Source organism: Carcharhinus amblyrhynchos, chromosome 26, assembly GCF_965287045.1.
Source record: "Carcharhinus amblyrhynchos chromosome 26, sCarAmb.v2.hapA, whole genome shotgun sequence".
Lineage (NCBI taxonomy): Eukaryota > Metazoa > Chordata > Chondrichthyes > Carcharhiniformes > Carcharhinidae > Carcharhinus > Carcharhinus amblyrhynchos.
Genome location: NC_137349.1, coordinates 36,678,090 through 36,693,802, shown reverse-complemented (window position 1 = coordinate 36,693,802; position 15,713 = coordinate 36,678,090). Strand labels below are relative to the sequence as shown.

The window sequence follows — 15,713 nt, the reverse complement described above, 5'->3', positions numbered from 1 at the left end:
AGGCTGTGTTCCTTTCTATTTACCACACCATCAGTTTTGGTGTCATCTGCAAATTTACTCATCATACTTCCTACATTCACGTTCAGATCATTAGTGTACTCTAAAAACAATGGACCCAGCATTGATCTCTGTAGAACACCAGTGGACACAAGGCTTCCAGCACAAACACAATCTTCACCTATCAACCTCTTTCTCCTGTCAATAAGACAATTTTGGATCCAGTTTCCAAATTGTCCTGGATCCCATTGACTCTTACGTTCTTCATCAGCCTCCAATGTAGGACCTTATCAAAGCCTTACTAAAATCCATGTGGACTACATCAACTACACTATCCTCATCCACACACCTAGTCACCTCCTCAAAAAAAATTCAATCAAATGTGTAAGACTTAATTTCCCTTTGAGAAAATCATGCTGACTATCCTATATTAATCCTTGCCTCCACAAGTGGCGATTCATTCTGTCCCTCAGATTTTTTCCCTACCACTGAAATTAGATGAACTTGTCTATAAACTCCTGTTTTTTCCCAACTTTTCTTCTTGAATAATGGTACCACATTAGCTATCATCCACTCCTCTGACACCTCTCCTCTGGCCAGAGAAGATCTGAGAATTGTCGGTCACTGCAATCTGCTCTCTTGCCTCTCACAGCAGCCTGGAACAAACCAAGGGCATACCCAAGGGTGATAATGTGATAGAAATGAGAATGAAATTCATTAAAAGGATTGAAGAAAATCTTCCAACTGGAGGAGAATAGCATTTCATAGTGCAGTATTTTCCTGGACAGTAAGAAGACATTTTCTCGGTACTGTAGATTGTTGCATTATGAAGTTTGGGCCTGGGGATTTATCCACTTTTAGGCCCATTAAAACCATTAATATCTTACGAAATCACAATGCCCCTCACTGATTTCTATACTACATCATCCTTCTCCATAATGAACACAGACGCAAAGTACATATTTAAAACCTTATCTACGTCTTCTGGCTCCCCACAATGGGCCCTGCTCTTTCCTCGGTAATCTCCTGCCCTTAATAAACTTACAAAATACCTTTGCATTTTCCTTTATTTTGCCCGCCAATGTTTCTTCATGGCCCGTTTTCACTCTCAATCTATTTTTTGAATAATCCCATGCATTTTCTATACTCCTCTTGGGCTTCGCTGTTTTGAGCTTTTGTGATAAACCCCCTTTTCCAACACTGGATATCCCTTCACATCCAGGGTTCTCTGGATTTGTCGCTCCAACCCTTCACGTTCATGGGAACATGCTGGCCTTGTGCTCTCTCCATTTTGTTTTTGAAATGAATCTCACTGCTGTGATGTAGATTTTCCTACAAGTAGCTCAGTGATTCTCTCAGTAAGCCACGACAGATCAGCCATGATCTTACTGAATGGCGGGGCAGGCTCGAAGGGCTAGATGGCCTACTCCTGCTCCTATTTCTTATGTTCTTATGTTTTTTAATTCATTTATTATTATAACAAATAGGCTTACGTTAACATTGCAATAACATTACTGTGAAAATTTCCTCATCGCCACACTCTGTTACCTGTTCAAGTACACTGAGGGAGAATTTAGCATGGCCAATGCACCTAACCAGCACGTCTTGCGGACTGTGGGAGAAAATCCATGCAGACAGGTAGAATTTGCAGACTCCGCACAGTGACCCTAGCCAGGAATCGAACCTGGGTCCCTGGCACTGTGAAGCAATAGTGCTAACCACTGTGCCACCATGCCAGTCTAACATTGGGGAAGTTGAAATCCCTATTATTACCCTATTATTCTCAGATTTGCCTGCATGTCTGCTCTTCTATCTCTCCCTGACTATTTCGGGGCCTATAGTACACTCCCAGCAAAGTGGTTGCCCCCATTTTGTTTCTAAGTTCTACCCATTTGGGCTCATTTCAGGAACCTTCCAAGATACTCCTTGCTGCAGTAATTGACTCCTTGATCAATATTGCTACTTTTAAGTCTAATCCTTTGCTACTGAAGGCCCACATTACTGTTAAAATCTCTACATTAATGTACAAGTACTCCCAGCTTTGAGGAAATTCCAATTGCATATGTTCCTAAGTTTATCTTAGTTATTAAGCCAAAAGATCTTTTGATTTTTTTCTAACTTGCTCCTAAATCAATATGTTCAAGTCCCCAGTAACGAATTGAGTCAAATATCTTTTAATTGCAGTTAGTCCCTGCAGACTCCAAATAATGCAAACAATGTGCACAGTTCTAATCAGAACTAACTGTAAACAGTAGGAATACAAAAACCTGACATCAACTTTGTACTCACATTAAAACCATTTGTCCCTCCATCCTTGCAATAGAAAAGACTATTGCTAGCTTGGAAGAGAAAAAGTCCACTATCCCTGTGATAGTCATATGAGGTAATTCCAAATGTCCCGAGGCGCTTCCTCTCACGCAGGAGCTCCTCTTCCCGCGAGTACATCCCATGATGTGGAGTTGCCTATAAAACAGCCACAAAGAACAAATAAGGGTGACCAGTTATTAGCGTAACTACCAGGCACTAACTGGAGGTTACATAAAACAATCCTAAAACCTGTCTGGCTCTCACCTGAGGCAACATGATCATTTACATCAGTATATGCATGTTTAAAACTACTTACACAAATTAAAACCATTAATAGGGTACAGAGAATGGACTGGGTAATTTGAGAGGATCCAACTTTTTACTTTCAGAACTAGAATAAAGTATTATAGTGGCCATGGTTCTGGACTAGCCAGCTAGTGGTCAGGTTCAAATTCTACCACAGTAAGTTGTGAAACTGAATTTAATGAATCCAGCATCAAAGTTATTTGACTGCCATTAAAGTTCAATTTTTTCACTAATACCGTCGAGAACCGTACATTTCTCAATTGACTCTTAATTCATTCTGAAGTGGCCTAGCACCTAGCACAATTGGTCGGAAATCAGCACCCTGAGGGAACGAGAAGGAGCAATAAATGTTATCTTGACAGAGAATAAAAAACCCTAGGCAGTAAAAACATTGAGAGATCGTGTTTTTGCACCACATTTTATGCAGACAGTAAAAAGTCTACTGATAACCAGAAATCCAGCTTAAGCAAATATTTGATCAGTCCTCTCGTCTGGCTGCTGGTATAAAACAGAATATTAGTCAGCTCAGGCACTGTTGCCCTTAGTGACTCATTCAAGTGCTGCCTTGGCAGAGCCTGCAGCAGGTTTCCTAACCCTCAGGTGTAAAATGGTGTGCAAAACATGGGCTCCAAGAGAAAAAAAGAACTGAAAAACAGGAAGCAAAGTCTGATTTTGTGATCAGAGCACCTCAGAAGGGCAAAATACACTAAAGGCTTAGGAGATGTCATGAACTAACACTGAAGGTGCCAATAAACCTGTTTCTTTGTACACAGCAACCTGAACCCCTCAGTGGATTTTTTTTTAAAGTTAGCAATTGATTAATCATAGAATCCCTCTAGTGCAGGGAGAGGCCATTCAGCCTGCACTGACAACAATCCCACCCAGCCCCTACCCCTGTAACCCGAAGTATTTTACCCACTAATCCTCCTGGTATTAAGAGGCAATTTAGCATGGCCAATGAATCTACCCCGCACATCTTTGAACTGTGGGAGGAAACCCATGGGGTGAACCTGCAAACTCCACACAAACAATCAACCGAGGCTGGAATTGAACCAGGGTTCCTGGCACTGTGAGGCATTAACACTAACCACTGTGCCACCCCATCTGTAATGGTCAAAAGCCAATGTTTTCTGCTATTTAATTAGTGGTTTCTACCACCCTACTCAAATGGATTCCTGGCAATACAAGAATTTAAGCTACACCTCACTTGCAGAAAATACCAAGTCACAAAGCAACAACTCACACAATACAAAAGTTTCTTTTTACTTGGCTTACTATTGCAATTCTTTTTGATTAATAATAACTACCAAAGCGCATTTGTTTACAATAAAAAAAGTAAAAATCTATAGCCAAAAATATCATTCAGGTGGTGCAGAATTGTAAGGTATTGCACATCAACCATTATTCAAAACACATGCCTCTAACCAATACGGTTTTAAATTATGTAATTAACTACTGGATTAACTTAAGGAAATGAAGCAATATAGCTTCAGCATTGACACATCAATAATTGACATAGTAACATTGCAGCTTTCAGAATTGAGAGTTTTGCTGACTGGTTAAGGAATCAAATTGAGGTTTTTCATTATAAAATAGTAACATTTGCCAGGTTTTAAGGTACAATTTTTGTGGGAAGTAGTGGAATACATAATATTGACAATACCCATATATCGGATTCTAAAACATTCCTTGACTATTTTGACCTTGATCATTTTTAATCGGAATATTTTTGACAAGCGTTTTGAATGTGGCTGCAAATGCATTTTTTCATTTGCAAATTTGACAGTCAATCCTCTTAGATGTATACACAAAGTGAAAAGTTGAGTTTACAGAGCGAAGTTTTACAGAGTCAAACAGAAAAAAGACAAATGTTGCAAAGACAACAGAATTTTATTTACAACAGGTGGTGGTCAGCGATTTGAATGCAACCCCTTTGCCAGCATTCTTTAGGTGCTGGGGCCTGCTCTGTATTTCAAACATTCCATGTTCATGGATAGTTTGAAGTTTCTGCCACCTCTACAATATATCAAAAACATGGCTTCCCTTTGTAGTACTTCTGTACTTTAAAAGCTGAAGTGATGTTAGATCGTGTTACAGGTTACATGGCATAGGTAATGTCCTAACTGCCTAAAAAAATGAGATGCTACTCACACTTCATATGCCTTCAATGAATAAAATGAACACGGTTACAGGATCGCTTGTGCCTTAAGCTGCAAGTCCATTATTAAGAATACATTGCATCATATTGCACAGATCAGAGCGGCACTGGGGGTCCCTCCCAAAGGTAGGTAGAAAATTGCATAGGTGGTTGTAGAATAATTTTAAATTACAGACCACATTTCAAATTAAAAATTAAGAACTCAAAAAACTGGATAATCTCAGCCAATAGATATCTCGGGGCCCAGAGACATAATTTAACTACCTGGCCTACTCCAACTACTGTTTAAATAAGTTGCTAGATGTTGGGTGTACAACTGCACGGTGATGCAGTAGCCTGGCAAGTGATGGGTCTTAGAACTGGGATAAATTTAAAAGTCAGGTTCCTCGAATAGGCATTCATAAAAACAATTTTACATGCGCTCCACCAGTATGGCAAACCACAACCTTACTCTCAGTAGTAGCTTACTCAGCTTGCTGAATGTAAAATATTTCCAGAAACTACAAGCTGATTTTTTGTCTCCTTCTTCAAAGAAGCTGACTGTCCATTTTTGTAAGCTTGGTTGTGCTCCCCAAAATGTCATTACTGCTCACTTCTTGCTGATCAATGCTCTTTACCCATTCAGTTGTGATTTGTTTCTATTTCAAATACAAAATTTGAGGTAATCGATTTCTTTGATGAAGTAAAAGCAAACACAAATGTCTGAGGCTAGAGCCTTGAATGCATAAATTCTAGCCATACACATTTTGCTCAAACATGCAAAATGGTCGAGCAAGATCAAAATAATACTATAGTTGTACAGGTTTAACTGTTTAGCCCATTGCTATACCTTTATCCATTTGTGAGGGGTAAGAGATGAGCATAGGCCTTTAGCAGTATGGTGCAAACTGTGAAAGACAGGCCGGTAAAATGGGCAGACACACGACAGATTAAATTAATGCAGTGAAATATAAAAACAACAACCAATGGCAACAAGAAATAAAGGATATAATTCGAAGGAGTGCAAGGGCAGAGGGACCTGGGAATGCACGTGCATAAATCATTGGAATTGGCAGGCCAGGTTGAGAAAGCAGTTAATAAGTCAAACAAGGTCCTGGGCTTTATAAATAAAGGCAACAGTATATAAAGGTGAGGAAACTGTAATAAGTTTATATACGACACAGGTTCAACCTCAATTGAAGTACTGTGTGTAATTCAAGGCACACTTTAGGAAGGATGTGATGGCATAAGAATGGGTACAGAAAAGATTTATGGGTTTCAGAGATGAGGGGCTTCAGTTACATGGGTGAATTGGGAAGTGGAGGCTGTTCTTCGGAGCAGTATACTTGGCGGCTGGTGAGTCTTTGAATTTGCGATTCAGTTTTTTTCTTCTCCCTATTGCCGGTTCGCGGGGTTTTTGGTTGTTTTCGCTTTCCGTAGTGGGACCAGTCAGGAAGGGAGCTCGGGAGTACAAAAAAAAGGCTGCAGTAGACAGCAGGCAGCAGAGTGAGGTGGGTGCAGAGTGAGTGCTGTAAGGGCTTTGGCTCACAGGGCTTAGGCACGGTGAGTTACTGGTTCATTTTTTCCTGTTTTCCATTTCTGTGTCCATAACTCTAAGGGTGTTCAAATAAATGGCAGGGTCCTTGGGGAGACGCGTCAGCTGCGTTAGGTGCAATATGTGGGAGTTCCTGGAGACAACGCATCTCCCAAAAGTCCACATCTGCACCAAATGTCTGGAGTTGCAGAATTTGAGGGCTCGGGTTAGGCAATTAGAGCTGCGTCTGGAAGATTTATTTTTAGTCAGGGAGAACGAGGCAATAATGGATAGGAACCACGGTCATGTGGAGATCCCAGAGCCAAGGAGGGGGGGGTGATGGGTGGGTTACTGTTAGGATGGGGAAAGAGAGGAGTCGTCGTGGTCCAAAGACTACCCCAGAGGTAGTCTCCCAAAATATCAGGGGTAAGGTAACAACTGGAATAGAAAGGGCAAGAGAGGAAGACCAGAATGCCTCAGAGGGAAGGAAGGGGGCTGGATGTGAGATAGTGGTGGGGGATGGGAGGGTTAAAGGAATTGATAGGCAGTTCTGTGAGCAAAAGCAGGACACCAGGATGGTAGTCTGCCTCCCTGGAGCAGGGGTACAGGATGTGTTGGAGAGGGTAGAGGGAATTTTGAAGGGCCAAGGGACCCAGGCGGATGTAATTATACACATAGGAGAGAAGGACGTAGGAAGGAAGAGCAGGGGGGATATACGTAGGCAGTTCAGGGAGTTGGGGACCAGGCTGAAGAGCAGGACCTCCAGGGTGGCATTCTCTGGGCTGCTGTCAGTGCCCAGTAATAGCGGGGCTAAGAATAATGAGATCCTACAGCTGAATGCGTGGCTGAAGGATTGGTGCAGGTCAGAGGGTTTTGCTTTTGTAGACCATTGGGAAGTCTTTATGAGGGAAGGGCACCTGTACAAGTGGGATGGGGAACATTTAAATGGGAAGGGCACAAATATTTTAGCTGGGAGGTTAGCTGAAGTGTGTCGGCAGGGTTTAAACTAATATGGAGGGGGGGTAGGGAGGACACAGATAGCTCAGTAGGCACTGGGATTGGGAGTGAGTTGGGTGACAGGGTAAGTCCAGATGAGAGGAAAATCTCCCAGGAGGAGGAGGATCCGAGTGGGCCTGTAGTCTTCAGTGCATCTGTTTTAATGCGAGGAGCGTGGCGGGTAAAGCAGGTGAACTTAGGGTCTTAATGTTTGCGAGGAATTTAGATGTGGTGGCAGTGACAGAGACGTGGTTAAAGGAAGGGCAGGACTGGCAGCTAAATATTCCTGGGCATAAGTGTTTTAGGCACGACAGGGGAGGGTCGAAAAGAGGAGGAGGAATGGCACCGTTAGTTAGGGAGCACATCACAGCGGTGCAGAGGGAGGATAATATAGAGGGGTTAGGAACTGAGTCTCTGTGGGAGGAATTGAGTCTCTGTGGGTGGAGTTGACGAATAGGAAGGGAACGATTACTATGCTAGGGGTGTACTACAGGCCGCCCGACAGTCCGATGGCAGTGGAAGAGGGTATAGGTAGAGACATTTTGGATAAGTGTAGGAAGAACAGGGTTGTTGTAGTGGGAGATTTTAATCTCGCTGGGGTGGATTGGAAGGTGCCTAGAGCTGGGGGTTCGGACGGGGAAGAATTCGTAAGATGTGTATTGGAAGGGTCCTTGGAGCAGTATGTAGATAGCCCGACGAGAGAGGGGGCTATGCTGGATTTAGTTCTGGGCAATGAGCCGGGTGAGGTGGTTAAGGTTGCAGTAGGTGAACATGTGGCTAATAGTGACCACAACTCTGTCTGCTTTAGGATACTAATGGAAAAGGATGAGTGCTGTCCTAAGGGGAGGGTGCTAAATTGGGGGAAGGCTAGATACAGCGGGATTAGGCAGGAGCTTAGGGATACAGACTGGGATAGGCTGTTGGAGGGCAAGTCCATGTTAGGCATGTGGGAGTCTTTCAAGGGAAAACTGAAATGGAAAGACATGTGCCAGTTAAAAGGAAGGATGGGAAAGGTGGGATTAGAGAGCAGTGGATTACTAGAGACATTGAGGACTTGGTCAGGAAGAAATGACAGGCGAATGTTAGGTCTAAGCAACTGGGAACAGAGAGAGCAGTGGAGGAGTACAGAGAGAGTAGGAGGGATCTCAAAAGGGGAGTTAGGAGGGCAAAAAGGGGGCATGAAATGGCTTTGGCAGGTTGGATTAAGGAAAATCCAAAGGCGTTTTACTCCTATGTTAGGAACAAAAGGGCGGCTAGGGGAAAAAAAAAAATCAGTCCTCTCAGGGACAGAGGAGGGGAATTGTGCTCAGAGTCCGAGGGAATGGGGGCAATCCTGAATGAATACTTTGCGTCGGTATTCACAAAGGAGAGGGGCTTGATGTCCAGTACAGTCTTCGAGGGAGCTGTAGACCAGTTGAAGGAACTATCCATTACGAGGGAGGACTTTTAGGTAGCATTAAAACTGATAAATCTCCAGGGCCCGATGGCATTTATCCTAGGCTGCTTAGGGAGGCGAGAGATGAAATTGCTGGGCCTCTGACGCAGATCTTTGTCTCTTCTTTGGACACAGGTGAGGTCCCAGAGGACTGGAGGATAGCGAACATGATACCGTTGTTTAAAAAGGGTAGGAGGGATAACCTTGGTAACTGTAAGCTGATGAGTTTGACGTCAGTGGTAGGCAAGTTGATGGAGAGGATTCTTAGGGATAGGATGTATGAGCACTTAGAGTGTTGCGATCTGATTAGGGATACGCAGCATGGCTTTGTAAAGGGGAAGTCTTGCCTTACGACTCTGGTAGAATTTTTTGAGGAGGTGACAAGAACGGTCGACGAAGGACCGTTGATGTTGTCAATATGGATTTCAGTAAGGCGTTTGACAAAGTCCCTCACAGTAGGTTGGTTGAAAAGATAAAGGCTCATGGGATACAAGGCCAGGTATCTAGATGGGTTGAGAGCTGGCTTGCTAAGAGGAGACAGACAGTAGTAGTGGAGGGGTCCTTTTCTAGCTGGAGGTCTGCCACTAGTGGTGCGCCGCAGGGCTCAGTACTGGGACCTCTTCTTTTTGTAGAATATATAAATGACTTGGAAGAGGGAGTAAGTGGTGTGATCAGCAAATTTGCTGATGACACTAAGATGGCTGGACTGGCGGGCAGTGAGGAACAGTGTCTGACAATACAACGGGATATAAATAGGCTGGTATATTGGGCAGATATATGTCAAATGGAGTTTAATCCTGATAAATGTGAGGTGATGCATTTTGGCCGGAATAATGTAGGGGGGAGTTACATGATAAAGGGTAAGCCTATAAAGAGTATAGAAACACAGCAGGGCCTGGGGGTGCAAGTGCATAAGTCTCTGAAGGTGGCAGTACAAGTGGAGAAGGTTGTGAAGAAAGCTTATGGTATGTTAGCCTTTATAGGAAGAGGTATAGACTATAAGAGCTAGAGTCTAATGTTGCAGTTGTATAGAACGTTGGTTAGGCCGCATTTGGAGTACTGCATCCAGTTCTGGTCACCTTACTACCGGAAGGACGTGGAGACCCTGGAGAGTGCAGAGGAGGTTTACCAGGATGTTGCCTGGTATGGAAGAACTGGGTTATGAGGAAAGATTGAGCAAATTGGGGCTGTTTTCCCTTGAAAGACGGCGACTGAGGGAGGATCTAATAGAGGTATATAAGATTACGAAGGCCATAGATAGAGTAAACAGTAGTAAGCTATTTCCTACGTTAGTAATGCACAGTACAAGGGGCCACGGGTGTAGGGTGAGGGGGGAGAGGAATAACACTGATATTAGAGGGAGGTTTTTCACACAGAGGGTAGTGGGGGTATGGAATGCTCTGCCAAGCAAGGTGGTGGAGGCAGGCACACTGGAGTTGTTTAACAGTTACTTAGACAGACACGAGTGGGTTGGAGATGGGAGGATATAGGAGATTGTTTTAAATAAGGTTCATTAGCATTGGGACGTCCCTGGTAATGTACAAGGATGAGGAATGATACTAATGTTTTTCTCTTTTAATTCACAGGTTTTAAGTTGGTCCGCCTTGTTGTCCAAGGAGGGGCATACACGCAATGGGTCGTACAAGGGCTGCTCTTGGATGTTCGAGAGTAGCCTAGTGCTTCATGTCGTTAGTGTACGCTTAAACTGGACCAGATGCTGGGCAACACGACAGCTCAGTGACTATCACTGTTTGCTGTGCAGAAACATGGATTTGGGCCAGTGTCTGTGGGAGTTTGCGCATTCTCCCTGTGCTTGCATGGGTTTTTTCTGGGTGCTCCGGTTTCCTCCCACACCCCAAAGATGTGCTCTTAGGCTGATTGGAGGTAATAAATTGTCCCTAAATTAGTCTTCCCTCAATGTGGAATGCCATGATCATAGATAAGGGTCATGAGTGGAGGGGGGACTGGTAATGTTAAAATGGCGGCACAGGCTCGTTGGGCCGAAGGGCCTGTTTCCCAGGCTGTTTTTGTTCTTCTTTCTCTCTAGGGATGAGAAGGTTGGTAAGAGATTCGATACAGGCGTTCAAAATCATGAGGAATCAGGACAGATTAGATTAGTTTAAACCCTGCCGACACACTTCAGCTAACCTCCCAGCTAAAATATTTGTGCCCTTCCCATTTAAATGTTCCCCATCCCACTTGTACAGGTGCCCTTCCCTCACAAAGACTTCCCAATGGTCAACAAAGAGTTAGGATTTGGAATAAAACCAAATGACTGTGGATGCCGAAATCTGAAACCAGAAGAAAAAATGCTGGAAAATCTTAGCAGGTCTGGCAGCAACTGTGGAGAGAAACCGTTTTGCATGTTTCTCTCCTTCCAGGATCTGGAATGCACTGCCCAAGAGTGAAAACAGATTCAGTTATGGCTTACATAAGATAACTGAATAATCGTGGAGAGAAAAATTTGCAGAGCAATGGGAAAAAGGCAGGGACCAGTTGAGTTGATTTGCAGAGAGTCAGCATGGGCATGATGGACCAAATGGCCCCCTTCTGTGCTATAAATCACTCTATGATTTTACAATGGGAGAAAAATGTTCCAGCTCCCACCTTGGGTTGCTTGCACACATTTCTTAGAAACAGCACAACATGGAGATCACTGATACAATTGACATTATTTTCCCACTTAGCCTAGACACAAGATATGGTCTGAGCTAAACTACAAAAAAATTAGCACAAGTTTGCAAATGCATCGTTTTGGTTTCTATTCCCATTTGGTAATAAGTGAGAGCAACCAAGGTCACTGGGTTGTTGACATTTCCCCCCACCCCACACTCCCATTCAGGAGATCCCTACAACATTGCTAGGATTGGTAGCATAGCACTCAACTGTGCTGATAAATCCTTATCCACCTACACCACAGCACTTAACACTGGGCATTAGATCACTGCACTATCATGCCATCCAAAACTAAAAGAAGCTACAGAATACAATTCTCACCTGGAAGTGATCAAGCATTTGTTTCCAAGACAGCAGCAGAAGGGAATCCTTCCGGACCTTTTTTGGAATCTCAGAGTATAACAGAGAATTCTCTCTACTCCCATAAGGCATCCCTATAGAAAAGACAATACCCAGTGTTAATCAGTGATTCAGTCAATCACCACAACTTTAGTTAGGCTACAACAATTAGTGATTTAAAACCAGTTGATTGTACTAAAAATACCCAGGAGAGTTCGTCCCTACGCTGTAATTTAAAATGGCCAGCGCAAGCTTATTTTGTGAAAACACTGGAAACAGTATCAGAAATACAATGCAGAAAATTTTAAAAATTAGAAAGATGTATATTAGACTATCTTCAAATTAAGAGTAGACTGTAAAATAATGGTAAAGGCTTATTCTAGTTTCAATGAGAAAAGTTAGTCATACATCTTGCGTAAACTGAAATCATGATTTCCACCAAATTTATTAAATAATTAAGTTCATCATCTTCAAATGCAAGAGATGTTCTCTTGATCCATGCTGAATGTAGTCACACTGTTCAGTACAGTTACTCCAGATTAGAGTCATCCACCATCAGTGACTGGTTCAGTCAGCTTTCAGGTGAACTGGCACTGAAATGAGCTTTGCATCGAGTGACTCACTCCATTTATCTAATACGTGAGACACTCTATTACATAATTAGGACAGGACTGGGAGACGATTCATTGATGGGCAATGAGCTACAGAAAATTCATTTCTGCCTCTTCCAATGTCACTGCTTGCTCCTGACTCAGCTGGCCAACAGTCACAAAATTGACTTTCTTAATTCATAGAATCATACAGCACCATGGGGGCCATTAAGCCCATTCAACCCATTTGGGCTCTTGCAAAGAGCTGACCAATTTGTCCCATTCCCCAGATCTTCCCCTAGAATCCCACAAAGTTTTCCTTTTCAAGAAAAGTTTAAATTTCCTTTCTACACATTATCATTAAATGTGCAATCACCATCCTTTTAGACAGTGCATTCCAGATTATGACTCAATGCATTAAATGATTTCTCATGTTCCCTCCATCTCTTTTGAAAATTAACTTATATCCAAGTCCTCTGATTATTGACCTCCTTGACAATGGAAGTAGTTTCACCCGATTCTATCCTAATCCCCCACATTCTTGAACAGTGATATCACAGCCCTGTTTACCTTTGCAGCTCTAAGGAGATTTAGTCTTTCCACATACAAATCCCTCATCCCTGGATTCTAAACAAAAATACACTTTCCACTTATGTTGCCTTCCAACTCCAAGTCAATATAAACCTCACCTGCAGTGTACCATGCATTTTCGTTACCAACACACACGAGAAACTTATCAACTCAACTGATTCTTGGGAAAGGAGTTTTCACACTTGATAAATGCTAATATTATTGCAACAATATGATGCTCCCCTGAAAATTTAAATTCGCTATGCACTTGGCTTGATGCAAATCAGTTCAGTCAGCAAGGCACCAACTATCTGTCTGTCTCAACTTATAGACACTTTCCCCCTGCTATTTAGCACAGGAGAATCATAGGCCATCAGAAACTCAAACAAAACCACTTCCAGTTATTGCCCCTTGAGATTCGTAAAATCAGAATGGTTCCATTACTCTATTCCTATTAGGTCAATATCACAGTTACCTCTTTCAAAAGGATGAAAAGCCTATTCTTTTCAAAATCATTCCTCAAGCTATCTGATTCTGGGATCAGCCTCATGGCTTCTCTCTGAACTGCCTCCAGCTTTGGATGTTTCATGGCTTGATAATTAGAACTGGAGACAGTGCTCAACATACTCGAGGTGCATAGTTTGAGCATGACTTTCTGTGGTTTGAATTCTTGTTTGTGTGCAGTTCAGCATTCTACTACAACCTCTACTTACCCAAGTAATAGACACGGTGAGAGTGGTGCCCAGACTCATCATTTTTTGGAATGAACTGGAAATCATGAGGTGCTTTGTTAATGATAATGCCAGGATACTTCCTGCTGCTGTGGATAATCTCTCTCAATCCATCCCACGTGTGCTTCTCAACGTAGAATGGGGAGGGTGCATCCTCCATATCCACCACCTCAGTGCTTTCAGATAGCGCTTCCACGGTAGCCATCTCCTCAGTCCTTGCTACACAGCTGCAGCAGAAAGAAAATCATGTTCCTTCAGTGTCACATATAGAAAAATACAGGAACAATAAATACATAAGCTGTGATATAGGTTCCTCCAGGCTCCTTGTAACATCAGCGGCAAAAATTAATTATACTTTGACTTTACACATGAAAACAGCTGAAGTAAAAATCAGGTATTTATAGTGAATATTGAAGCTGAACTGAATTTCTTGGGTTATATTAATACTCCATCTCAACTGAAAAGCTACATGGGGTTAGGAAAGTAAATCATTCCAGTCAACAATGTGAAGGAATAAACCTCTGAACAACAAGACAACCCTAACTCACTTGTGATTGCGTGACACATGAGCCTTCCAGTAAGTCTCAGTGTCAAAGGCATAATCTTAATGGAACAAAGATCAGTAAGTTCTGGACAGGAGGGTATTCAGATTTTTCTTCAAAAGCTGGGAACACTGATGACTCAAAATATAAAAAGCCATCACAAGTTTATAAAGATTGTAATAAAAATGTCAGTCTGACATTATCCAACACTAGTCAAACCAGGGCTGTGCTAGACACTTCAAAGAAAAACTGAAAAGCTTTTGACAACCTCAACATATATTTATATAGCACCTTTAACATGAAATGTTGCAAAGTGCTTCACCGAGGCATTATAAAACAAAATATGAACTCAGGATATCCCAAGGTGTTCTACAGCCAATCAAGCACTTTTGAACTGTAGCCACTGCTATAACAGGAGAATTCAGCAGCCAGTTTGTGCACAGAAAGATTCCAAAACAGTATTGATACAATGATGAAAATCATTTTTTAAAAATTATATTAATGAAGGGATAAATCATAAAGGACACCAGAAGAATGCTCCCATTCTTTGAACAGTGCCATAAAATCTTCTACATTCACCTGAAAGAGCAGATGCCCCTTGTGATATGCCATCCAATAATATAGCAAACCCTCAGTACTGCAATGAAGTATCTGCCTAGCTCAAGTCTGAATTGGGACTTGAACACACAAACTTATGATTCGGAAGCTGACACCTTCAAAAGGTGGAACTGAACAAAGCAGTCCATCACTAAAGGGAGAAAGGCATTCACTCACGCCCTCAAAATCTATGTCAAGGCAATACTTGAAATTTAGTTACATGATTCCGTTCTACCTTTCTACATTTCTATTGCAAATTTCCTACATTAAGACAGCTAAAAGGATCTTTAAGGAAACTCGAGATATTGAAATGGGAAATTGATCTGTTTACATGCATGAAAAAGTTAGGTACTGGGGGTCTAGAAAACAAGCAATTTCTCATATATTCTCTCATTAGTCTTGTGGCCTTCAATGAAAAATATTTAATGCATAAAATTGCAGTTATTTTTACTGCCAGGACCAGATTTCATACCAATTTGCTATAAAATGTAGCAAGTGTGCAACTTTCTATGGATGTATTAAAATCATGCAGTCAGCTGATCAATGTTTCTTCCAATGCTTCAGCAGAAGATTGTCGAAGAGATTTTATTGTGGAAACTTTTTTTTGTGCACTTTCCTACAAGGTTAGCACTTAAATAAATAGTTCGTCATGGGAACATCCAAAGCAAAAAACGGAACTAACAATTGAAGGCAGTATTATGTTTAGTTCGTATCTTAAGTATGTGACTGCAATACAAGACTAAAACATTACTTGGAAATAACCACATTATAACTGCTGTCCTCATCCAAAATCTGTAATATTTCTCCCTTCTCAATTTGCCCAATTCTGAAAAAGTCAACTTCTGCTGCAGGAATATTTTCACGATGTCAGCAGCTGACTGATACCTCACTCAAACAGCTGTTCATTCAGAGCCAGGGCAGTGAATAACTTATTTTCCGTATGCTGCACAGAAATA

The 15,713-nt window shown here is 42.1% G+C and overlaps 1 protein-coding gene across 10 annotated transcripts in view; it reads right to left on the bottom strand.

Moving 5' to 3' along the window:
• dpp9 (dipeptidyl-peptidase 9) overlaps nucleotides 1-15,713 on the bottom strand; it is a 93,102-nt gene that overhangs the window by 41,375 nt on the left and 36,014 nt on the right. For all 10 annotated transcript variants that reach the window (XM_080212558.1, XM_080212561.1, XM_080212560.1 and 7 more), the window contains 3 exons: nucleotides 13,601-13,845; nucleotides 11,710-11,822; nucleotides 2,287-2,460 (listed from right to left, as the gene is read on the bottom strand). In XM_080212558.1, coding sequence (XP_080068684.1) covers nucleotides 2,287-2,460; nucleotides 11,710-11,822; nucleotides 13,601-13,845 — 532 coding nt within the window. The remainder of the gene's footprint in view (nucleotides 1-2,286; nucleotides 2,461-11,709; nucleotides 11,823-13,600; nucleotides 13,846-15,713) is intronic.